The following is a 24,511-nucleotide window of genomic DNA, read 5'->3' on the forward strand; positions in this document are numbered from 1 at the left end:
TCACGTGGCTCATTAAGTGGCAGAACCAGGACTCGAACGCCAGGTCTGGTACCAACGCCTATACTCCTGACCCATCTCACAGAGACTGCTGCTTCTTAGCATGATGGTTCCCCACGGAGCCGTTTAGGTTCAGTCCCTGATTAAACATACCCCTATGCCCAATACCCTAGGTTGCCCCTGAGCAGCTCCTTCACTTCCCCTGCCCCAGGGGCAGTAGTTTTGTGTGCTTGGCGAGTCTGTGCGTGGGTGGACCCTCAAGGAAAGGGCTACATCCAAGCCCCATGAGCTATTGCCACACCTAATGTATTTTGATCTACCTGACGGAGGCTCAGGAAATGCATGTGGAATGACCAGCGCTGCCCTGGCCAGACCCCTCCCCGGTGGTGCCCACTCTTTGGCTGATCAAGTAGAGAGGCTGTTTTACTGCAGGAGGGCAGGCCATCAGGGCAATATGTGGCCAGAGGTCACAAGACATATCCAGGGTGATTTTATTCTAAGATGGAAGGAGAGAGGAGCTCTCTTCAGTAACATCTGGGTCCGCCCGACTCAACTTGAAACCCAAAATGGGTGCAGTTCTGAGTAGGAGCTCTGGGGGCAACAAACCATGGTATCCTGAGTCGCCCCTGGAATGTACTCACCACTTAATTGCTCGGTTGGCAGGGTTATTATTAGCAAGAGGAGTCAGTGCAGCCACACTGGGGTATTTGATGCTCCTTGCTGCGTGCGTCACACAGCCTGCCTCCTGGAGATGCCCTTTGAGACAGGCCTTTGATGCAGACGAGGTCTTCCGGAAGGGCAGAGTGGCAGGGGGCCCGTGCCATGGCTAGGCCTCTGAGGGCTGCTGCTGCTGCTGAGCCACTTCTCAAGTCCACAGGTGGCCCGAGGAAAAGAGGAAGTCTGTTTGGTTGTTTTGGTGTGTGTGTGTGTGTGTAAGGGGGGGTGGCAAGAAAAAGAATATTCAGTTTTGCTGCCCTGAGGACTTTGTATAGGACCAACACCACCTCCTACACCAACAGGGCACAGTGAAAACACAGATAACTCTCAAAGACACTTATCACCCCAATCCAGTCAAAGCCTTGCTTTGAGCCTGAAACAGAATGGCTGGAAAAAATCTCTTGACGTAAAGTTTCTCTTCATTTCCATACCCTTGCTCAACTTGGGTGTGTGTGTGTGGAGGAGTTGATATTTAATGGGGTGTTTAGAAGTCAGCCTGTAGGACTGAGACAGAAGAAAAGCAAAAGGCATATAACACCAATCCACCCGCCAGCCCCACCTCTCCCACTAGCTGGAGAATCAAAAGCCTTTGTTTCCTTATTACTGGGAAGAAATCATCTTACTCATATGATGGAATGAGCTTTGCAGATGGGCGGGAGAATCCAGAACTGGGCTCTCTCCAGTTTCTGTCCCAGAGTTTGGTTTCACGACCTTCCACGGGGACACTTGGGGGAGCCCATGAAGGCCGCACCATGTCAGGCATGTGCAGAACCGAAAAACCCATCATGTTCACGGCATGATTCTATCAGACCCAAAGGGTCTAAACAGAAGCCCTGGGAGAAATTGGTAGGATTCTGGTACCTATTTAGAGATAGTTGTTTCTGACTTTGAAAACAATGTTGTTTCTTTAGTACAATATGGAAGTCAGTGGGACTGGAGCTGGGGACGGGTTTCCTAGGCAGAGGTCAGTTGCTAAAGCTTTTGGGGGTTTCAGTTCAGGGAAACAGAGTGATGGGAAAAGAGAAGAGATAGTATATTAATTAACTGTTGCTGAATAACCAAGTACCCCAAACCTTAATAACTTAAAACAACATACATCTATTATCTAACAGTTTCTATGGATCAAGTATCTGGCCATGCTGGGTACCCCTTGCTCAGAACTTCCATAGGCTACAATTAAGACGTTGGCTGGGTCTGCAGTCAGCTCAGGGCTTGGCTGGGATATCTGCCTTCCACCCCACTCCTATGTTGTCAGGCCTCGGGTCCTTACTGACCATTGGCTGGAGATGTCAGTTACTTGCACATGGGCCTCTCCATAATGATGCAACTGACATCTTTTAGGTAAACAGATCATATAAACCACAGTCACTTTGTAATCTAAGCTTGGAAGTGGCCTCCATGATTTGTGTTGTACTGTGGTCATTAGAAGGGAGGCATGGGGTCCAGCCCAGCCTCAAGGGGAGGGAATCATAAAAAGGAACGGATACCAGGAGACGGAGATCACTGGGATCCTTCTCAGAGGCTGTCCAGCACAGGTAGGGAGAGAGAGGGACAGCAAATACAAGATGATAAGGTGGTAAGTTCCCAAGCTGGCCACAGCTTTGCAAAACATGCTTGATTGATTGGTTCATGCCAGATACCTACAGAGAGCTTCATGGAGCCCAGCACCTGAGAACAGCCTGTGAGGAGACAAAAGGTTGAGGGCTCTGTGTTAGATCCTTAGGGATGCTGTAACAAAGGACCACAAACTGGGGGGCTTCAAACCACAGAAGTGTGTAGTTGCACAGTTCTGGAAGCCAGAAGTCTGAAACCATGGTGTGGGGCAGGGACACACTCCCTCTGAAAGCTGTTGAGGAGGAGGCTTCCTGGCCTCTTCCAGCCCTGGTGGCTGCAGGAGATCCTTGGTGTCTTCTGGCTTGCAGATGCATCCCTCCAGTCTCTGCCTCTGTCTTTACGTGGCCATCTTCCCTCTCTGTGTTTCTCTCTCTTTTTCTTGTAAGAACACCAGTCATATTAGATCAGGGGCCCGCCTGCCTCCAAGATGACCTCATCTTACCCTAATTACATCTACAATCACCCTATTTCCAAATAAGGTTCTGAGGTGCTGGGGGCCTTAGGACTTCAGCATACCTTTTGGGTAAACACAATTCTACCCATAACAAGCACTTTATCTATGAGTTCCTTTCTATATCCTGGTCAAAGCACCACCCCCACCCCAACGCAGGGCTGTGAACTCCCCTGCACTTCTGGGATGGGTTACCCAGTTCCTTCAGGCAGGTATATGGAGATGGCTAACAGCCATGAAGAACCAGGCCAGCCATTGCTAAGGCTGCATTTTCTGGGAAGCCAGAGGTGCAGGACACACAGGTCTGAGGCAATGCATCTCTCAGCCACAGGACCCCACTATATTCCACAACTAGCACAACTAGCACAGTGCTGGCTCCTACTGATTCTTTAGAAAATGTTTTCTGAACAATTGAATCAATGAGTTTTGCCATTGGATAATAAGACACAGACAGGAGGCTGAGAATAAGACAAGAACAAAGACAAATGGCCAAATTCTTGATTTTCTTTAGATCTGCCTGTGCAGGAAGAGAAATGCATCATTTTTTTTTCTTGCCACAAATTCTCAGAAAGATCAAAGCTGCCACAAGAAGATGGAGAAGGGCTCAGCGTGCCTTGAAAATGTCACAGGTGGAGACTCGGTGACATGACATGAAGTGTCAGCCCCAACTCTGTAACCTCAACACTTGAGACCCCGCAAAGCCCATCCACCCTCTACTGAAACTTGTTCCATCTCTGAAGCCGTGGGCTAGACCCCTGGGGTCTGTTTCACCACCACGTCTTTCTGGGAGGATTAAAGTGACAAGTGCCTATGGAGATACATAATCTGGCAGCTTCCCTGGGGACAAGGTTGATGATTGGGAAGTCAGGGACATTAAGGCCATGGCCATAGCTACTTAGGGACATGTTTGAAGGGGCCAGTGTCACAAGGGAGGGAGAACTGGTTCTAAAGGATGACCATAGACTATGCATATGCTGTTGCGCTGCCCACAAACACCACACACAGGGGAGCTCAATGAGATGTCACTCCCGGGGTCCCCCCAGGCCACCCACTTCCCATTCCCCAATAGTCAGTCCCATTTGGCTCTCTTGAGTTCACTCTGCGGTCCTCTTTCCTGGATTCTGCTTGGGGGAAATGCCCAAGTAACAGGATGTATCTTACGTATGGACTCTACCTCCTGAGCCCCAGGTATGAATGAACCAGGCTCACCTGGATGAATTCTGAAGTGTGGCTGGCCTGGGGGAGGGAGTGTTCCAGGAGGGGTCTGTCCCCATCACCTGAGCAGAGGGGAAAGGTCGCCGATAGGCAGTGGCACCAAGTGTTGAGGTGTGTGCTGCCGTTAGGAGGGGAATCTCCCATCCCCCCAGCAAGCCCAATCCACCAACCTGGGAGAGGACAGGTGGTGCCATGGTTGTGGTTAGAGGCCAGGGCGCCGGGCCAGGCTGCATGGGCTTGACTCTGGCTCTGCCCATACTAACTGCATGACCCTTAGCAAGTTCTATCACCAAATCTGTGCTGCATTTTCCTCTTCCGTTAAAATGAGGGATAATAGGAGCTCTTATTTCAGAGATTTGTTGTGAAAACTATATGATTTAATGGAACTGTGCCTGGTACATAATGAGGCCTTTATAAAAGGTAAACCATGCTGATTGCTCATTGCCTTCCCTGGATCAGAAACATTGGACAGCTCCCACTTTCAACCAAGGCCTGGGAACTTGAAGGCAAAGGAGCATGGCCTGGGGTCCCTGAAAGGGGGTCCCACAGAGAAGAGGGCAGAGAACCTACCCAGATGACCACTGATTAAGGCAACACAGCAGGATTAGGGTGGTTGTCTCCTTTTCTGCATTGGAATGAGTGGCTTCTCTCTGGGGCAGAGAGGAAGTGAAGTTATGGTGTCTCAGGGGAAGGTGCACTGAAATGCTGGGCCTTTTGTCGGACCCTTTAGTACTTGTGGACTTGGGAAAATTAAAGTGCTATTAAGCTCAGAGTTTCAAGGACCTCTTTCCAGAACATCAGGAAATTGCACCTGAGTTTTGGAACAGGACGGAGGGCTCACCCCATTCAGGAACGCCAATGAGACAGTGTGTGTGTGTGTGTGTGTGTGTGTGTCTTTCTCTTGCACACACATACACTGTCCCCTAGTCTCTGAGATTTTAGCTTAGACCTTCTGAAAACAACAATCTCCAGGGAGAATGTCCTTATACCCCCATGTTGCATGAGTACATCAGAGCCATTCCACACCTAGGGAGAAACCAGCTGGCTTTGGAAAGCACTTTCTGCAGTGCCTCAAACGCTTGAGGTATTTACAGACATTTCAGAGCATGAAACATCCTTAAAGAAAAGAAAGGCATCCCCAATCTGCTTGACCAGCCTTGAGGCTGTGTCCCCACCCTACCATGAAGATACTTTGGGGACCTTCAAGAAAACACAAGGCTTGGTTTTTTTGGTTTTTTGGTTTTTTAATGCACAGAGACAAATCAGTTTCAAAAGAAAAAGTTGTAATGTTGACACTTTATTTCACTACAGAAAATGTGTGCTCAAAGGTAAGAATCATCTTATATAAAACAATTCAAATAAATAAGTAAATAAATAAATACATAAAAATAGAAATTGTTTCAAAGGAGATCGGAGGTGATGAAGAATCAGACACAGACGTCTGTGGCCAGGACTTCTTAATACCTCCTCAGCACTGTTGGGCAAGAGAGAGGGCGCTGTTGGTGTTAGGGCCGAAGATGGAGGGGAGACCTGAGCTTCCCCCTATCACGGGCCATCCCTGCAGCTGTGCTCTCCACCCCCATCCTCAGTTGATCTTGATGTCCAAGGCTTTAGAGTAGTCCATCTCTCTGGGCCGCAGTCTCCTCATCTGAAAACTGGGGATTATTATACCCATTCTCCCACCCCTCGCCCCACACCCGGGGATCCTGCCCTCTTCCTTTGCAGCTTTAGAGGGTTTAGGGGAAGCCAGGAAAAAAATCGTTAGCTCTCTTCCTGCTCAGCTCCAAGGAGGGGCTGCCAGACAAAGACCAGGTTCCACCCTAAGGCGATTCTGTGCCTTTTTGATAAGAGAGGCAGGATGCGAATATTAGGTGGCTGGGGACTCGATCTATCGATCTATCGATCTATCGTATCCACACTTAGTATTTCCAGAAAGGCACTCCTTGGCCCTAAGGACTGTCAGCAAGAGGGTGTGATGTCCAAGGGTCCGTTCCTCAAGAGTGTGGTCCCCCGGACAACAAGCCCAGAAGTGACTCTAATGGGAGGACCCACAAGAGTGGGGCTGGGTGTGGCCAGGGTGGCGGGAAGGGGGCTCACCATTGCAGCCTAGGCCGCTTAGGGAGCCTATCCTGTCCAGCCTCCGCCCGAAGCAGCCTGAGTTGCGCATCATCTTGGGACTGCGTAGTCCTCGCCGGGCCTGGAGAGTGCTGTCTAGGGGCCCAGAGACCCCCGAGGAGGCTGTCTCAGTGGCCTCCCAGGCTTCTTCCAGGACTCGGACCTGCTGGGGCAGCTCCAGGGCCATCTGCTCTGCCTGCAGCTCCGAAACTGTGTCCCGCAGACCGTCCAGCAGCTCCTGTGATGGATGGGGGCAGCCCGAGCCTCAGGAACCCACACCTGGGCCCAACCATCCTCAGTGTCCCAAGTGAACCGGCCACCTTGGGTCCTGGCGCCTCATCCCTCTGCCTTCTGATTCCCGTATCACTAATACTCAAGTGAGGATGGAGGCCACTTGGGCCAGTAGGTGGGGACCCTTTAATTGCTGCTGCCCCGCAGCTGCCTTTACGCAGGGCCCCAGCGCTCACCTGCATTCCCGACAGATCCGAGGAGGTGCTGGGGCCAGGCAGAGGGGAGGAGCGACCACCCAGCGGCGACAGGTGCAAGAACAAGAACAGCAGCAGCGCCCGGGGCAGCACGGTCTGGGGGTCCATGTCACCGAAGAAGTGGACAGAGGTTGTGGCCGCGGCTGCTGCTGCGCTGTCTGTGTCTGTGTCGAGGCTCCGGTCTCACGTCCTCGCGGTCCACGGGCGCTCTCTGGGGTCCTCGGGCAATCGCGGCCTTTTATCCCTGTCCTGGGAGCCCGGCAGGCCCTGCCCTCTGGGGTTATCTCCCATTTATCGGTCGCATTCCGGCCCGCTGAGCTCAGGCGGGGGAATGCACCCCTCCGCGTCCGGGACGGGTGCTCCCTGGGGGTGGAGGCTGGGGAGAGCAGGCCTTGTATAGAAATGGGTCTGGCGGGGGACGGGAGCGCGCGGGGGACACCAACAGGTGCCTCGCCTCCCGCTTCCTCCCTTCCCGCAAAAATCTCAGGATCTTAAAGAGTGGCGCGTTCCCCTTTCCTCGCCACCTCCAACTATTCCTAGAGAGGGGCAGGGAGTGACTCAGACGCAAGTGCGGGGCGCACGGGTGACTCAGAGCTAGAACAGCCCCAGCCAATACCCCACCACCACCACAGCGCGTCTTCCCTCCCTTCACCCGCTCTTACTCTGCATCCGCCTGGCTTCGTGCGCGCTGCCGGGTTGCCGGCCGGTCTCCTGCGCGCCCTGGCCGCTGTCCGTGGTCCTGATAGCTCTGAGCAAACTCAACCCCAAGAGGTCTTGCTGTCCTGCACTCAGAGGCGGCCAGAAAGACAAGCGTGTGACAGGGACATCTGAGACCCCTCCCCATCCTCTCTCAACCTCTGCACTAGGATGCTGATTCTCCCATGTCATCGGATTAAAAGCCTGGGTATGACAAGGAACTTCTGGAATGCTAACCCTGCTTCCATCCCTTGAAGGGTAGAGCTGATTTGGCTGGAATTTTGAGAGGCATAGGCCCAGAGATGAAGTCATCCAGGAATGCCTCTATCGAATCTCCTCCAGGTGCCAACACCTCCTCTCCCCCACCATGCCGACATATGACTGGAAGATTTAATCTATTTGGTGAGGCACGAGGTGTGAGGATCGCCCCTCCCCTGTGCCTCCTTCATCCCATCACCGCGACCTGATTCCCATAGTAGATGGTCTGGAGGCTCCAAAGGAAAATGGCCCTATGAAGAGACACAGACTAAATTCCACCCCTCAACCCCCAAGAGTACATGACAGATGTCACCACCTCTTCCAGATAATTTGTGTCAACAAGCAGCAGGATGAGAAAGTGCGGTCGTCCAGGAAGGGAGATGGGTTATGACAGAAATGGTCAAAAGGACAGTAAAGGGCAGAAGTATGACCTCTAAGCAAATCTTGCCTTAAAAATAGCATCTGCCAGGTACAGAGTGAGAAAAATATTGTTATCATTTCTCATTTTTCAGATAAGGAAATTGGGCTCAGAAGAATTAATCTACTTTCTTAAGGTCATACAATTGACAGGTGGTAAAGCCTGGATTTCAGACCTGAAGCTCTTAATCACTGCCAGGGTGATTGCAAGGTGTTTCTACTAAGAGAAAAGTTAAATTAGTCCATTGTCATCCCTGAAGGTCCAGGTTGCTGTTCTGTGAGGGATGTGTAAGTGTGGTGGTTATGTGTGCAAGGAGAAGTGTGGCTAAGATGACCATTTTGCAGATGAAGGTGGAGGAAGGTTAAGAGCTGTGTAAAAATGCCAGCCCTGGGAGATTCTGGGGGCTGGGCAGTGTGTATATGTGCATGTGCATGTGCACCCCACAGGAAGAATATCCAAAGATTGAGTGACAATGAGACAGACAAAAAAATCCAATCAAATGCAGAATTGAGTCAGATGGTCGGGGGCTACCAGGGGTGTAGAGAGACCCTTGTGCTGGGTGTCAGAGGTGAAGGGCCAGGAGCAAGACAGAATCCATCAGCCAGCAGCTATCAGGAACTCACTTGCATCTAACCTGAGACTCGCTTTGCTCTTCTGCAAAATGGACATATGCTCCCTCATTGCAAGGATTAAAAGGGAGAAAATGATGTCTATAAAAGCCTGTAACAGCATGGAAAGAGTCAAAGATTTAGGAATACATGTGAGAGTTGGTCCTTGCACCAAAAGAGATTATTGTCCTAGGAGTCAGAGCCACCCTAGGGGAAACAATTCAGTGCTACGCACTCTGACAGCAGCTTTATCTGCCCCAGCAGAGGGGACTGTGGAAAAGACTTCAGAGAAGACACAGGACTAGATACAATCTCCAGGGCCTTCTGGCCAGTGAAGAACAATATATTATCAATCAGATTTCACAACAGATTATCCCCACAAATATTCACTGGGTGCTAAATGTAAGCTATGCATTTTCCACTCCCATTAAGTGAAGCTAGTCATGCCAGCTATGTTACAGCTGTGTTACAGCATTATGGCACAAAGCTTAAATGAGATGTTCCAAAGATGTCCATGTTTTAATTAATCCACAGAACCTGTGAATATGTTACTTTACATGGAAAAAGGGGTTTGCATATGCAATTATCCACGAAGACCGAATGTAATCACAAGGGTTCTTATAGGAGGAAAGGATCAGAGTCAGAGATAGAAAATGGAAGAGTGGAAACAGAGGTCAGAGAGGAGAGTAAATGCCACCCTGCTGGCATATTTGAAGATGGAGAAAGGGGCCATGAGCCAAAGAATGCAGGTGGCCTCTACAAGCTGGAAAAGGCAAACAAATGGATTCTTCCCTAGACCCTCCAAAAGGAACATAGGCCTGGCTGCTGACACCTTGATTGCAGCCCATTGAAACTTACTTCACACTTCTGACCTCCAGAACTGTAAGAAAATTAATTTGTGTTATTTTAAGCCACTAAATTCATTATAATTTGTTTCAGTAGCAAGGTGAAATTAATCAAGTATATGTGAACTGCTGAGCACAGTGCCTGGCACTTAGTAAGTCCTCAGCAGGAGTGGTTTTGTGGCCATGTTGGTTCTTACCTGTGTCAAGCCCTAGGTGCTAGGTGCTGGTTACAGAGAAAGAAAAAAGGCCTAATCCATTCAACAAGCCTTCATTGAAGGCCTGGGGTCACAGTGGTCTGGAGACAGATTGCCAGGATTCAGTACCACCTCACCTCTTGCTGCTATGTGACCTAGGACAAATTACTTCGTCTTTCTATATGTTTTCTCCTCGCTACCACACAGTGTTGGAATGGGACTGTGAGGTAAAAATAAGCTCTCTGCTAGGAGGTGGGCGTACAGAGTGGACATGACAAACCCAGCTCTGGGAGGCTTACAGCACAGGGAAAAAGATAGATGTGATTGCAACCCCACCAGGATGACACAGCAGAGTCCTAATCTCCCTGTGAGAACTGCAGGAACATTGAACGTGGGAGGTGGGAGGGCTTCCTGGAGAAGGTGGTACTGGGCTAAGGCTTTGAAGGAGAAGAAGAGTTAGCCAGGAGCAGGCAGGTGAGGAGGGCATTCTGGGAAGAGCTGGGAGCTTGTTAATTGATGAGCTCCCACCCCTACTGAACACAGGCTGCTATAACAAAATGCCATAGACTGGGTGGCTTATGAACAACAGAAGTGTGTTTCTCACAGTTCTGGAGGCTGTGAAGTCCAAGGTCAAGGTGCCAGCTGATTGGGTGTCTGGTGAGAGCACACTTCTTGGTCCATAAGCAGCTGTCTTTTCTTTGTAACCTCACAGAAGGGACAAGGAAGCTCTCCAGAGCCTCTCTTATAAAGGCACTAATCCCATTCAGGGGGGCCCCACCCTCATGACCTAATCACCACCCAGAGGCCCCCCACCTCCTGATGCAATCACACTGGGGCAATAGGTTTCAGCATACGAATTCTTGGGGGAACAGAAGCATTGGGTCTATAGCACTTGGGCTCATGGCAAAAGGGAAGAGATGCAGGAAAGAACAGGTGTGGGGCAGGTAGGCCAGTCAGGGAACATGACTCAGCTGCAGGTGTACTGAGCTGCTTCTCCGTAGCTCCCCCTCTCACCCTGACCGCTAGCCCAGCCCTGGGCCACCATGGGGGCGGCATGAGAGCCCTGGGCACCTAGGGTAAGGAAAGGGAGAGAGCAGGAGCACTGGCCAGGGAGTCTGCCCACTGCTGCCTCACTGTGGGGCAAAAAGACCCTGGAATAGTCAGCTGCCCCTAGTTCATGGTTAGGGTCTGCTTGCCGGCCCCCAGCTCCCAGTAGAAACCAGCCTAAGTATGATCTTCTGTGACCCTTATGACTTTCTCCAAAAGCCAGAAACCATCTGCAGAGGGGCCATCAGATCCTTCACAGCTGAGGCAGGCATGTGGGCGTGTGTGTGTGTGTCGGGGGTACTTTGGAAACCAGCTTAAGTGTATAGATTTTCTCTGCCCTTGAAGTGAATCTCTAGACTGATGGTTATCAGAGGGAGGTCTGAGCTTGGCAGCTTGGTAAAAAATAGCTACAAACCCTTCTCACCCCATGTCCTGCCTCAGCAGCGATATCTGAAGCCCCTAAGTGTAGTGAAAGGTGACAGTCTCTGCTCTCCCTTTCCCCATCACCTCGTCATTGCTGTAAGGATTCAATTCACTTTGCCTCTGTGGGTAAAATTGAGATATTTTCAGAATCTCTCACCTGGCTTAGTGCATCTCCATATCAATAGGTGTTTTCAAGGGGTGGAGAGAAGTAGTTCATCTCCATATCAATAAGTAATTACAGGATGAGCTGAGTGCATATCTAGACGGGAGAGGTTGGGTGGGGTCCCTTTTCTCTGCAGCTGGAAGTGGTCGACAGCTTGTAAGCAATAACTGAGTTTCTCCCACTTTATTTCTCCCTTTGACTGATTTCGGTTTCAAAGGTATTTTGCCCCAGGATTTTTCCCCTAGAGTTACAACCTCATAAGGAAAAATGAATTCTGAGAGTTGCCCTTATCCTTCCCACCACCACCAGATGTGATTGTAATCATATTGTCCCCATAGCTGACATCCTGGTGACATTACCGGGGCTCCTGGATCCAGCAATACCTGAAGTCAATCTACTTTGGCTTTCTCAGTTATGTGACCCAGTAAATTCCCTCCCCAACTTTTGTTTGTTTGTTTGTTTTGCCTAGACCAATTTAAGCTAGATTTCTATCACTTCCATCCCAAAGATTTTTAATTGACACAGTCCCCAGAAGAACATGGCACACATTTTTCTTAGAAATGTTGCTTGAGAATAAGACATCTCAGGTGGTAACAGCCCAAGTTCTAGATCCTTTGAAGATGAAAGTGCTGGACGCTATCTAATTTAACTCTCCCCTTTTGTAGTGAGAGTTAATTCCCTGTGGTCAGACAGAAAGGAGAAAATGTGTTCAGTAACTTTCCAAAAGGCTGCTGGAGCTGGAGAGAAAGTCAGAAGCCCAGTTTTCTTCAAGTCCAAACAGCATGCATGGATCAGCAGGTGGGTTGCATGAGGAAGGACAAGAGGAACACACCAGAATCCACATCCTGCAGGGCCTCCTGTTCTGTGGGGAGAGATGGAGAACTCAGAAGGTCCAAAGCCTGCCCACCCAGGTCGTCTCCCGTGCTCCCATCCCTTCTGAGGTATCAGGGTGTAACTCCAGGGAGAGGAAATCTGAGGGCAAATACCTCTAAAACTGAAATCAGTCAAAGGGAGAAATAAAGTTTAAAACCCATTTATTGCTTACAAACTGCAGTCTGGGCCTTCTCTTTCTTGCTCAGGCAGAAGTAAGCAAGACCTCCCCCTAACTTCTAAGGTTCAAATAAGCCCTCGGTTGCCCAGGTAACCACCCACTGATATGGAGATGGAATGCTATCCACCCCTTAGGAACACCTGTTGATATGCAGATGCACTAAAACCAGGCGAGATATTCTGGGAATATTACAATTTTACCCACACTGGGGAAAGAGCGCAGCCTCTCCAGCTGAACTGATGCCAGCCCTGCCTCCCGCACTGAGCTCCCTGCTCTGTGGAAGCTGCATGTCCTCCTCTCCCGGGCCTCAGTCTCCTTGTGCCGCCTTGGGCTGGTCCCAGAAACTCTGGGCTGCAGTTTCCCCACCCTGTAAAATGGGAACAATATGGTCGTTTGTGAGGCTTAAAGTATGGTCTTTTGTGTATGCCCCACATACAGTGCTTGGGGCAGCGCCTGGCTGCTTTTTTGCTGCCCTTTCTACGCCACACGATTCTGGCAGCAGATTCTTAGGGGAAGGGACCTGGAGCCTCCATCCCATCCTTCAGGAAAACCTATGGAATCTTTCTTTCCCTGGAGGATGTCTCGATTTCTTCATCAAGCATTTATTAAACTAACTCGTTCAGCGTATGGCTGGCCCATGTCCCTGGGTGGCTCCTCTGGCAAGCTGGTATCCTCTAAATCCTCTGTAGCCACAGGGCTTAATTTTCTCCTTACCTCTTGGGGCCCTTCTGTTCCAGCTTCAGATCAGAATGGAGTCTGCTCTTCCCATAGACACTCAGCTCGCAGGAGATGGAGCGCTGCGCTGTATACCACCTTCTTCCCCGGGACAGGGCTCCACTCCCCTGGGTAAAGGAAACCTCACGGCCAAGAGCTAAGGGCAAGATGGAGTCTAGGTGCTGGTCTTCCTCACAACGGATCCCAGGTGTGCTCAGCCCCAAAGAACCAGGACTTTAGGAGTAGATGGAAGAGCCCGTGGAGGCACATGGGGCGTGAGTTTCACCCTAGGTTTGTTTTGCTTTGTTTTACCAGCAGAATATTTTCCATAACAAAAAGAAGCCAGTAAGAGAAATGCAAAGCTGCTCTGGCTGGGACAGCCTCTCTTTGTTCTCCCCCTGTCCCCTCCCACCCCTCCAGTCATCTCACTCTCTCCCTGGAAAACAGGACCTCTGGCCCCTCTCCCTATTTTACAAATGTGAAAACAGAAACCTGGAGAGATAAAGGTCCCTGCCTAGGGTCACACCAGGCAGTATTTCAATTGGTTCCACTGTGAGGTGGGCAGAAGGCCAGCTCTGCCGCCAGGGTGACTGTAGGACCTGCGTGGACCAGTGCCCACAAAGGACACATCACACCAGGTGACACCCACCCTCCCAGTGTACCGAGGGCCAGTTGCTTTTTATTTTGAACTATTTTCCAGTTTACGGGATGTTTTTAAAAGTAAGTCAGACAACTCCCACATACCCCTTCCTCAGATAAGACCATTGAAAAGTGTTCCACCACATTTGTTGTCTCTCATAGATTAGGCAAGATAGAACACCTAAAGCATAAGTAACTGAAGAAAAACTAGAAAAGTTAGAGTTCATCAAAATTAAGAAATGTTGTGCAGCACAGAACATTATCAAGAAAATGAACAAACTGTTTGAAAATATCTGATAAACACACTGAATCTATAAATTACTCTTATAATTCAACAATAAAAATATAAATAACCCAATTTTTTTTAATGGGCAAAGGACTTGAACAGATATTTCTCCAAAGAAAATATGCAAATGCCCAAAAAGCACATGAAAAAAGATGTTCAAGATCATTCGTCATTAGGAAAATACAAATCCAAGCCACAGTGAGAAAAATTATAAGGTGCCAAGGAGTGAATAGATTCAAATGAAAAATTTAAAAACACACTGAAGAAAGGGACAGAGAATGAAGTCAGGAAGTTAAAAAGAATAAGTGGTTCAGTAGAGATTGACACTTTATACCCCGAAATAGAGACAGGCACTTTATACACTAATAATGTTAGGCAGGAAAATAGATACGAGCTGGGTGGAAAGAGAATAAGATTAGTAACGCCCATTAGAAAGGACACAGAGTTAACCAGTTAAAACAAGAAAGCCAGAAAAGACTCAGAGTTAATGAGTTAATCAGTTAAAGCTCAAAAGGCCAGGAGCAACTTGGCCTTGAATGTTTGAGTATTCCCCAGATAAAGAGAAGTATCTCAGCATAACCCACGTCTTCTTTGTGTCAATTAGATCATGTCATTGTAAAATTTACTTTAGCCTGCTAAAAGCTATAAACAGCATAATAAAGACAGGACAATTTCACCTTAAGGCTAAAATTGCATTTTAAAAAGTCCAGGAAGTTCAGAAGTAAGATTCTTAACACAAACAATAATTGACCCACTCTGGGGGCAGGGCAGGTGGTCTTATTTGATATGCTCCCAGACCAGGAAGCTGCTATTCTGGGAAGAAATCAGCAGTAAATTTCTTATGTTAATTTTGCAGAATTACCTGGAGGAAAAATAAGAGAAGAGACTTAATGACCCATCAAGGATGAACATTCTGGAAGCACTTAACAAGTCCACACCCCTAGCCCTTTAAAAATCCTTAGCCACCTGTAAAACCCCAGACCCTAAACCATTTAGGGCACATCTTGTCTGAGGGAGCCCACACTCCCCTTTCTCCGAGTGTGCACCTCTTTGCCCTAAGTAAATTTCTCACTGCTCAACTTACAACGTTTTGTCTCTGCACTTTTCCAGAGGTAAGTGTCTTTGTTATTTTTCTTTTTCATTCTAATCCTCCAGATTTCAGCTCAAATCTTCATTCCCTCTGTCCTATTTTAGATAAGTAGGGAGGGGCTGCTGAGAGCTCATTTCTGGGCTTGCAAATTACCATAGCCTGGTGACCGGGAGGGCACTGTAGCTTCCAGTCACTCTCTTTAGTACCCTGCCTAAAAGTCTCCTTTCTCTGCCTCTGGGAAGTTTGCAGAACATAGTCTCCATCCAGTGCTGTGCAGCTCCCCCAAATCCTGGGGCGGTAAGGACTCAGTTCCTGTGCTGTGCAGATCCAAGCAGGCACTGGATGCCAGGTGACAGTGGCTTAAGGAGTTAGCAGGGGATGTGCCCAATGCTGAGTAGCGGTTTAATGAACTTCTTTTATCACTCTGTTCTGTTAGTCCCTGACACTCTCGCTTTAATAAATTCCTTCCTCACCTTGTACTCTGACTTCCCTGTGTCTCAGAACTGATTTTCCCCCAATGATATGGCTATAATAAATTTTTTAAAGGAAATCAGTAAGTGTTGAGATGATGTAGAGAAATTGGAACACTCATAGTGGGAACGTAAAATGGTGCAGCTGCTTTGGAAAACATTTTGGCAGTTCCTCAAAAAAATTTACCATAAACTTAGCACATGACCCAGTAATTCTACTAAGGATATACCCAAGAAAGATGAAAACATATGTGCACAGAAGAATTTGTACACAAGTGTTAATAGCAGCAATATTTGTCATAGCTAAAAAATGGAAACAATTCACATGTCCATCAACGGATGCATGGGTAAATCAAATATGGCATAGTCATATGATGGAATATTATTTAGCCATAAAAAGGATAAAGTACATGTTACAACATGGATGGACCTTGAAAATATTATGCTTAATGAAAAAAACACAGAAGACTGCATGTTGCATGATGTTGTCCATATGACATGTTCAGAATAGGCAAATCCCTAGAGACAGTAGATCAGTGGTTGCCAGAGACTGAAAAATGAGAAATGGCTGCTAATAAAGGGCACAGAATTTCCTTTTGGGGTGATGAAAGTGTTCTGGAATTAGTCATGAAGGTTCCACAATCTTATGAACATACTGAATATACGGAAACCATCTGGGATGGTTTTCATTCTCTCTCCTTCACTGTGCTTTTAAAATATTAATTTGATTCTGGCCACTCCTGGCCACCTTATCATTTATAAATAATCTCTGATATGATTTTGTCTTCATCTTCAATTTTTTTTTCCTGACTTCAAGCAGCCTTCACTGCATTTCTTCCTGTTTTGTGTCCATTTTGCTTTTTAAATTTCTGATTGTAGGGTTTGAAAAAAGTTGTATCAAACAGGCTTGACCTTTCATATTCCTGGGTATTATGTGGACCAGATTCCTGAAACATCCCTGTCAGTGTACTGCAGGTTTTTAAATGGATAATGTTGGTAATGGGGTAGCGGGAAGGGTAGGGGCTGGCACAACTTGTTTCTTTTTGGATTCTACGGGACCTTTAACCTGCCCCACCCCGTGAGTTTGCTGGGCTGTCATTACAAAGCACCACTGATGGAGTGATTCAAACAGCAGAAATTTATTTCTTACAATCCCGGAGGCTGGAAGTCCAGGGTCAAGGTGTCGGCACAGTGGTTCCTTGGACATCCCCTCCTCCTGGTTACAGCTGCCCTGCCTGCTCCCCAGGCGATTCTCACGGTTTGTCCAGGTCAGGGCTGGCTGAGTGAGCCTCTGCGGGAGGGAGTTAGTGGGGCGGGGGGTGTGCTTCAGGCCTGAAAATGGGGCAGGAAGAAGCTAGGACAGTCACATGCCCCTGCCAGGGACTTATTTTGAGGCAACCCCTTGGCCTGTCACTATCTCCCACAAGGCTCCCAGGACCTACGGATTGGGAGGGTGGTGGATGGTACACATACTCTGTACCGAGCCCTCCTCCCTAGCTCAGCTGGTTCTGGCCCGTGGCACAGGGATTCTAACTCACTCATTCATTCAACAAACAGTTATGGAAAACTCACTCTCTTCTAGGTGCTGAGGATACAGCCATGGACAAGAGACACAAAATCCCTGTCTTCAGGGAGCTTATATTTTAGTGGAGGGTGGAGAGGCAAGACAGCCAAATAACTGAAGTGTTTAGTGTATTGGAAGGTGCTGATGGTAAGGGGAAATGAAGAAAGGAAGGGGGAGAGGCACATGAGAGGCTTTGCACCTATGCCTCCCTGAACCAACTGCCCAGTGGTCCTCGAAACCCTGGGCCTTTTATGGTGTGGTTGCTTCTGCTGCCTGGAAAGCTCCACTCAGCTTGGTGCCAAGTTCTCTGGGATGCTGACTTTGACCCTCCAAGCACACCACACCCGTCACCCCCCTTCAGTTTTATTTCCTTCCTCCCTCTGGTTCCCAGAGCCCCTGATGTGGACCCCCACTGACAGGCTTCTCACCCTGTAGTCTAATCATTCAGTGGCTTGCCTGTGGCCCGTGCTGGGGTAGGAGCTGCACAAGGGCATGGGTCAGACTAACCCATTTTTGTGCCTGGACTGGCTGGTGCAGGGCCACACACAGGAAATGGACCTCACCAGGCATGTGTTAACTGAGTGGGACCTAAATACATTTTCTTTTCCTTTTGCATTGATATCTGTTAATCCATATATGTATATATCTTTAAAACAACTTTATTGTGATATAATTCACATACCATACAATTCATTTATTTGAAGTGTATACTTTAATAGCTTTTAGGATATTCATAGATATATGCCATCATCATCATAGGTGGTTTTAAGACATTTTCATCATCACCTCAGAGAAACTCCATGCCATTTAGCCATTATCCTCCATGGCCACCACCCACTCCAGCCCTAGGCAACCATTCCTCTGCTTTTTCTCTCTATAGATTTGCTTGTTCTGGACATTTCATGTAAAGGCATTGTACACTATGTGACCATCTGTGTCTGGTTTCTTTGGTTCAGCATCATGTGGTCAAGACTCATCCATGTGGTAGCGTGTTATCAGTGCTTCACTCTTTGTTACAGCTGAGTAATATTCCACTGACTGGACATACCACCTTTTCTTTATCCATGCGTCCATTGCATGTTTGGGTTACTTCCACCTGTAGGTTATTGTGAGTAATACTACTATGGACGTTCACCTACAAGTTGTTTTTGTGGTCATACATTTCATTTCTCTTGGGTATATACCAAAGAGTGGAACCAAAGGGCCGTATAGTAACTCCACATTTAATCATTTGAGGAACTCATATATCCTACATGTAATATTCATATATGTAATTTTTAATATGCTTAAAGTTATTTAAGGGCTGTCATATTTATCCTTTTAAATGGTCATTTTATAGTCTGTTGAATTTAAAATAATTATTTTCTAATGTGATAGATAATGTCTAGAATTTTTTGTTAGTTTAAATACTGCTGTTATAAAAAAACCTTAAATTTGTAAGCTTTTGGACCTCTCAGATCAGGGTTCCTCAACCTCAGCCCTTTGTGGGCCAGATAATTCTTTGTTGAGGCTGGGGCAGGGGCTCTCCTGTGTATTATAGGAAATTTAGCAGCATCTGTGGCCTCTACCTACTACACGCCAGTAGCATCCCTCTCACCCAAACTGGGACAACCGAAAATGTCTCTAGACATTGCCAAATGTCCCCTGGGGGGGGCGGGGAGCAAAATCACTGTGGTTGAAGACTGTTTTAGATATTTTACTCAGAATAAGTGCCCAAAAATGAAATCCACTGAATTAAGGCCTGTGAGCATGTTTATGGTCTCAATGCTAATGAGCAGCTGGCCCCTGACCAGGACCGTAGCAGTTCAGACTTCATCACAAGGCTCAGGAGAATGGAGTCACGGATCCTCACAGAAGCCCTGGGGACCCTGTGGAAGAGTAGACCCTAACCATGGGCAAAGAATGGCTGCCACTGCTGCTTGCACACCTGCAGGGGGCACCATGCACACTGCAGGCTCTGGGCAGGGCTGCACAGGGCACTCTCCAGGCAGACATGGTTCATTTAGAGCATGAGGCAGATGGAGAGCCTCTAGTTCAGTGGGGGTCACTGTGAAAAATAAGCACACAGAGGCTGGGACCCTGCAGACTCTGGAAATGGAGAAGGGGAGGGAGGGAGGGAGCCTGCCAGCCAGGAGGGTCACACTCATGAATGGCTTGGCATGGGGGGCACACGTGAGGCAGAGATCATGAATGGCCATCCCAGAATGTCCACATGAGGGCTATTAATAGAGTTGTTTGAGGAGAGGACGCTCTGTGCTTGGGGAGGGTCACACAGGAAAAGGGCGGGCTGTGCAAGAAGCAAGTCCTGTGACACCCCCTGAAGGGGGAATGGGGGGTGGTGCTGGCAAGGCACAGAAGGCCCTCTGGCTGGCTCTTCTACCCTGAGCTTACTCCCCAGTGAGGGCGGCCACCCCTGCTGGCTCCGAGTTCCAGGCCCTCAGAGGCTAGCTGCAACCCTTGGACATGGAGATCTGTCCTCATGGTGGGAGCTGTGATCCCTCCTTTAAAGGCTGCATAGAATGATGTGAGGGACTGGAAAAGTCATCAGGGAGTGACAGGAAGGGGCATTGTGTTGGGTTGAACACAAATCCCCCCAAATCCATGTCCACCTAGAATCTTAGAATGTGACCTTATTGGGCAATAGGATCTTTGCCAGTGTATGTTGTTATGGTCTCATCATAATGGAATAAGGTGGGGCCTAAATCCAGTATGACTGGTGATTAGAAGAGGAGAGACACAGACACAGACAGGAAGAAAGCCACTTCAAAGGGGAGGCAGGGATTGGAGCAATGTGTCTACTAGGCAAGAAACACCAAGGATTTCCAGCAGCTACCAGCAGCTAGAAGAGGCAGGAAAGATCCTTCAGAGGGAAGGGGCCCCGCCAACAACTTGATCTCAGACTTCCAGCCTCCAGAACTGGGAGAGAATAAGTCTCCGTTGTTTTAACCCCCCCGTTTGTGGTGCTTTCTTACAGCAGCCTCAGGAAGGTGCACAGGCATCTTATATTCACAAAGAGTCTTTCATCTGGGCTCCTGTGTCCGTAGGTTTATGCCTTAGGTCTTTAGGGGAGTTAGCTTTTAACAGGGCAACCCTGTGCAGCACAGTAGGGTCTGGGGTCCAGGAGGCAGCCTGTCTGGGTTCAGATTTCAGCCCCACCCCTTAATAGCTGTGGCAGATTGAGTCTCCAAAGATGGCCACAAGATCTCCCACCTGACATGCTCTTCCTAAAATGGGACTTTGACTCTTCTCCCATCGAAAAGTGGGTCTACTCTGGACAGGCTTGTGACTGTGACAGAAGAAACAGCCTGTGATTTCTCAGGCTGAGTCATAGAAGGTGAAAAAGAAGCTTCTGCTTTGCTCTCCAGAACACAGGCACCGGAGCCCTGCGCCTGCACGGAAGCAGCCCCGCTGCTCTGAGCACCACCGTGCTGTGAGGGGTCCCCAGCTCGGCCGCCTGGAGAAGCCCTGAGACCACAGGAGGAAGGGCCTGGCCAGCTGCTCCGCGTCCCAGCTCCAGCCACCGTCTGACTGCAATGGCATGAAAGACCCTGAGCCAGAAACCACACAAAAGTTTCCCAAACTCTGGACTCACAGTGATCCTGAGAAAAAACAAAATGAGGTTGTTATTTTAAGCCACTACGTTTTGGGGTGATTTGTTACGCAGCAGTTGCTCGTCAAACACTAGCTGTAGACCTTGGGCAAGCTACCTTAGCCTCTCTTTGCCTCATCTATGATAACAGCACCTGCCTTAAGGGGTGGTTGAAAGATTAAATGAAATAATATATGTAAGATGTTTATCACAGGACCAGGCACAAAGTAAATGCTTGATACAAATCAGCAATCATGCTGGCTGTTATTATTATATAATAATATATAAGTATACAACCCGGTGCCCATGATTAATTTGTTCTTCAAAACCTGTTTATCAAGCCTTACCTAGTTCCTCCTTTCCTGAGTCACGCACTCAGAAAATGGCTTTTCGGCCCTTAAGATGGCGGTTCTCATGCTAACCCATTCTTACAAGCTCTATTTGGGGAGCAGAAAAACTGACCCTCTAGCCCAGTTGAGTTGTCAGAGATTGTAGTGCCTGTTGACATTCTGATGGGGACCATATTAGAGACTACCCAGCCATGCCACCCCCAGATTTCTGACCCACAGAATATGTGAAATAATAAATACCTATCTTTTTCAAAGTTCGAGTTTGGGATAATTTGTTGCACAGCAACAGATAACAGGTAGACATTGTTATCTCTACAAGTAAGGGAACTAAGAAATTCATTTCTCTCTCCTCCTATTTATTGAGTGCCTACTATATGCCAAGCACTGTCCACGCCCAGGGACAAAACAGAAAACAAGGAATACAGGACTTCCTGGTGTCCTTCCAGGAGGCCCTGGGGGATGAGTTAATACGCACTGAGCACGAACCACGCGCAGTGAAAGGTTCTATGCACAGCAGGAAATCCCTGACTTGGGGTGAGGATGAGATGAGCTGGGCCTGGCGCCGAGTCCCTGCTCCGTAATGCTAACTCACATTTTTATTAGGCCGGGTGTAGAAAGGCCAGGTGCCTTGCCCAAAGCCCTGGGTGTGTAAGTGGTGGCACCAGTGTCTGGGCTCCCACCCACTGCTCAGGCCTCAGGGGTCTCTGGGACGTGAGGGGAAGGCGGGTCTGGCACAGGGGGCCTGGTAGCTGGCCTGCGCTGCTGGGCTGGGCTCTGAGATGCTGCCCCTTATTGGGTTCTGCGGAGCTCTGCTGGCTGGGCTGGTGGCCGATGCCTGGGCAGCAACTCCCCATCCCGCCCCTCTCTGCCTGCAGACTTGCTCTGGGGGCTTCAGGTGGGGGAAGGCCAAGGCCCCATTCCCTGTGACTTAGGCTCAAGCCCCAAGCAGGAGTGAGCCCAGGGAGGCTGAGCCAGGAGCAGGTGTGGACACGGCGCTGACAGGCCCAACTTATCAGGACCAGAGGCCCAGGCTCCAGACGAGCAGGCTGTGGGGCTTTATCAGCCGTCAGAGTGACAGAGTTTGCAACAAGCCTGCTGGCCAAGGGTGCTGACAGCCAGGAGCCGGGCAGGGCGCAGCTTCTGCACGGGGCCTCTGGGTTCCCAGCACAGGGCAGGAGGGGCACAGTGCAGGGACATTTGAGGCGAGGAGAGGATGGCAGGGAGGAGAGAGAGAGAGAGAGAGAGAGAGAGAGATGAGCTGAGGGGCTTGCTTTCTCCCACTTCCCTTTCAAAATTTAAAAACGTGCTGTGGTTTCAAAGCTGATGGCTGCTGCTTACTGCAGCAAGCTAAATTGTTAAAAGGGGTGAGAAGTGCTGGGCACACTGGAGGGACAGGGAGAAGGGGTCCCTCCGTCACATTCCAGGGATCCCTTAGCCCCTGTGTGACCGAGGGGACCGTGCAAGGGTGCATGTGTGATGAGAGCTGTGATGTTTACAGCTAAGCGCTGGTCCCTGTGCCGAGGCCAGGCCATGGTCACCTTGAGGTGACCCCAGGGAGCCAGGCTTGTAGTGGCAGGATTGGGACAGACAGTTCATTCAAGATACAGAGAGAGTCCACAATGGTGGAGATTCTCTGCTCCGAGTCCTGTCAACCCCTCCCTCCAGATTCTTCCTTGGGGGAGATGAGAGGAGGGTGGGTGCGGGATTCCGATCGCACACAGAGGCCCGGCAGCAGCAAGGCCTTCCCGAAGGCAGCCGACTCGACCAGGAGCTTGAGCCTCAGAAGACATTTGGCAGTGCCGCTGGTTGTCATAACTAGGAAGGAAGTGTTAGCTGGCATCTAGTGCTTAGAGGCCAGGGAAGCTGCTAAACATGCCACAGTTTACAGGACAGCCCCACTGCTAAAAATGATCCAGCCCAAAATGCCAACAGTACCGAGGCTGGGAAACCCCAAGCTGGACAACAAAGGAGCAAGCCTGGGAGTGGGGCCTCCAAATGCCTCACCCGGAAATGCAAAAGCTAAGGCCAAGCATTGCCTGGGAGCCTGGACCTGGGCCAGAGGCAGGGCAGGGCCCTGCCTTGCAGCACCAAATGGCCCTGCAAAGACTGGCTCTGCACAGGCCCAGCCAGGCACTGCCCTTCCCTCAGGCATGTGAGGCAGGTACTTTCGGACCCTGCAGCCCCGTGGCTGAGCACATCCTAGGAATGACATAGGAAATATCAGCTCCTATTTTCCTGAGCACCAACAATGAGCCAGGCACTGTGCCAAGCATTTTCCTTCCACGTGGTGTTTCTGCACAGCGACGGGGAGACAGGGATTGTTTCCAACCTCACTTACAGACAAAGAAGCTAAGGCTCAGAGCTGTTAACTCACTGAAGATTGCTGTTACGGTCACGTTGAAGCGCCAGACTCCAGCGTCTCAGAATTACCTTATTGGAGGCAGGCTCTTTACAGAGATCATGAACTTTAAGGTCATTGGCAGGAGCCCTAATGCAATGCAACTGGTGTCCTAGTGAAAAGGGGAAATTTGGACATAGAGAAGATGAAGGCGGAGATCAGGGTGATCCATGCACAAGCCAAGCAATGACGATGGTGGTGACAAACTACCAGGAGCTGGGAGAGGCCAGAGATTCTCTCTCCCAGCCTCAGAAGGAACCGGCCCTGCCAATACTTGGAGCTCAGAAGTCCGGCCTCCAGAACTTCTGTGGTTCAAGCTCCAGTCCGTGGCCCTTGTACCACAGCCCTCGCACACCAGCAACAGTCAGCGTAACACAGCTACAAAGGGCAGTTTCAGTTTGGAGCTGAGACCCATCCAACTCCAGGCAGCCACTGGCTGTGATTCCATTATTCCTTCTGGGACAGGCACTCTAATATTTAACTGGTCCCTTGAGGTCAGGTTTCAGCTTCCAGAAGCTTCATTTGGTTATTGCTCATAACACCTAAAGTAATGCTGTGAAATAACACAATCTGTATCAGTAAGCACCATCTCGGGCAGTGTGGTGGGATGTTTTTTACTGTAATGAATAATTCATCTGGGCCACATGGTTAGTCAGAACTAGTAGCTGAGTTATGAGGAGAAGAACCCAGGCTCCGAAAGTCTGAATGACAGACTTGAGTTAAAACCCCAGTCCCACCTCCCACCAACACAGGCTCTTCCAGCCTCGGGTCTCCCAATCTGTAAAATGGGTTAGAACAATAGTGTTTACCTCATAGGGCTTTCATGAAGATTGAGTGAGATGATGGCACTTTAAATGGCACAATTCTTGGCACATGGTAACCTCTTAATATCTAGCTGTTATTACAACTATTACTATTATTATGACTTTGTCTTATGGTCCCACGAAGATCGAGGGGAGCAGCTGTTGACAGCTGACTTAGCCCACTGAATGTCATCTCTGGGTCCCCCTTGCCCTGTTTCTCAACACCTGGGTGAAGAAGACCTTGGAGATTCAGGACTGGGGTGCTGGGCCCACCCAGCACATTTTTCTTCACACGGCTCCCTGAGGAAGTC

General features: G+C 49.1%; 1 protein-coding gene across 3 annotated transcripts; it reads right to left on the reverse strand.

Annotated features, from left to right (window-relative positions):
- Positions 1-5,272: 5,272 nt before the first annotated feature.
- NPPB (natriuretic peptide B) lies at positions 5,273-7,446 on the reverse strand. Of its 3 annotated transcripts, none has more exons than XM_017643244.3 (4): positions 7,257-7,442; positions 6,577-6,970; positions 6,092-6,347; positions 5,273-5,468 (listed from the first exon to the last, which is right to left on the reverse strand). In XM_017643244.3, exons 2-4 carry the CDS (start codon positions 6,700-6,702, stop codon positions 5,452-5,454), a joined length of 399 nt encoding a protein of 132 aa, XP_017498733.3. In that variant the 5' UTR covers positions 6,703-6,970; positions 7,257-7,442; the 3' UTR covers positions 5,273-5,451. The 3 variants fall into 3 exon arrangements, with proteins under 3 accessions (XP_017498733.3, XP_073089314.1, XP_017498731.3); XM_073233213.1 differs by lacking the exon at positions 5,273-5,468 and adding an exon at positions 5,475-5,642 and having other exon boundaries at positions 6,577-6,861; positions 7,257-7,446; XM_017643242.3 differs by lacking the exon at positions 5,273-5,468 and adding an exon at positions 5,475-5,642 and having other exon boundaries at positions 7,257-7,446.
- Between the last annotated feature and the right edge of the window lie 17,065 nt (positions 7,447-24,511).

The sequence above is a fragment of the Manis javanica genome, chromosome 4 (assembly GCF_040802235.1).
Source record: "Manis javanica isolate MJ-LG chromosome 4, MJ_LKY, whole genome shotgun sequence".
In the NCBI taxonomy this organism is placed as follows: Eukaryota; Metazoa; Chordata; class Mammalia; order Pholidota; family Manidae; genus Manis; species Manis javanica.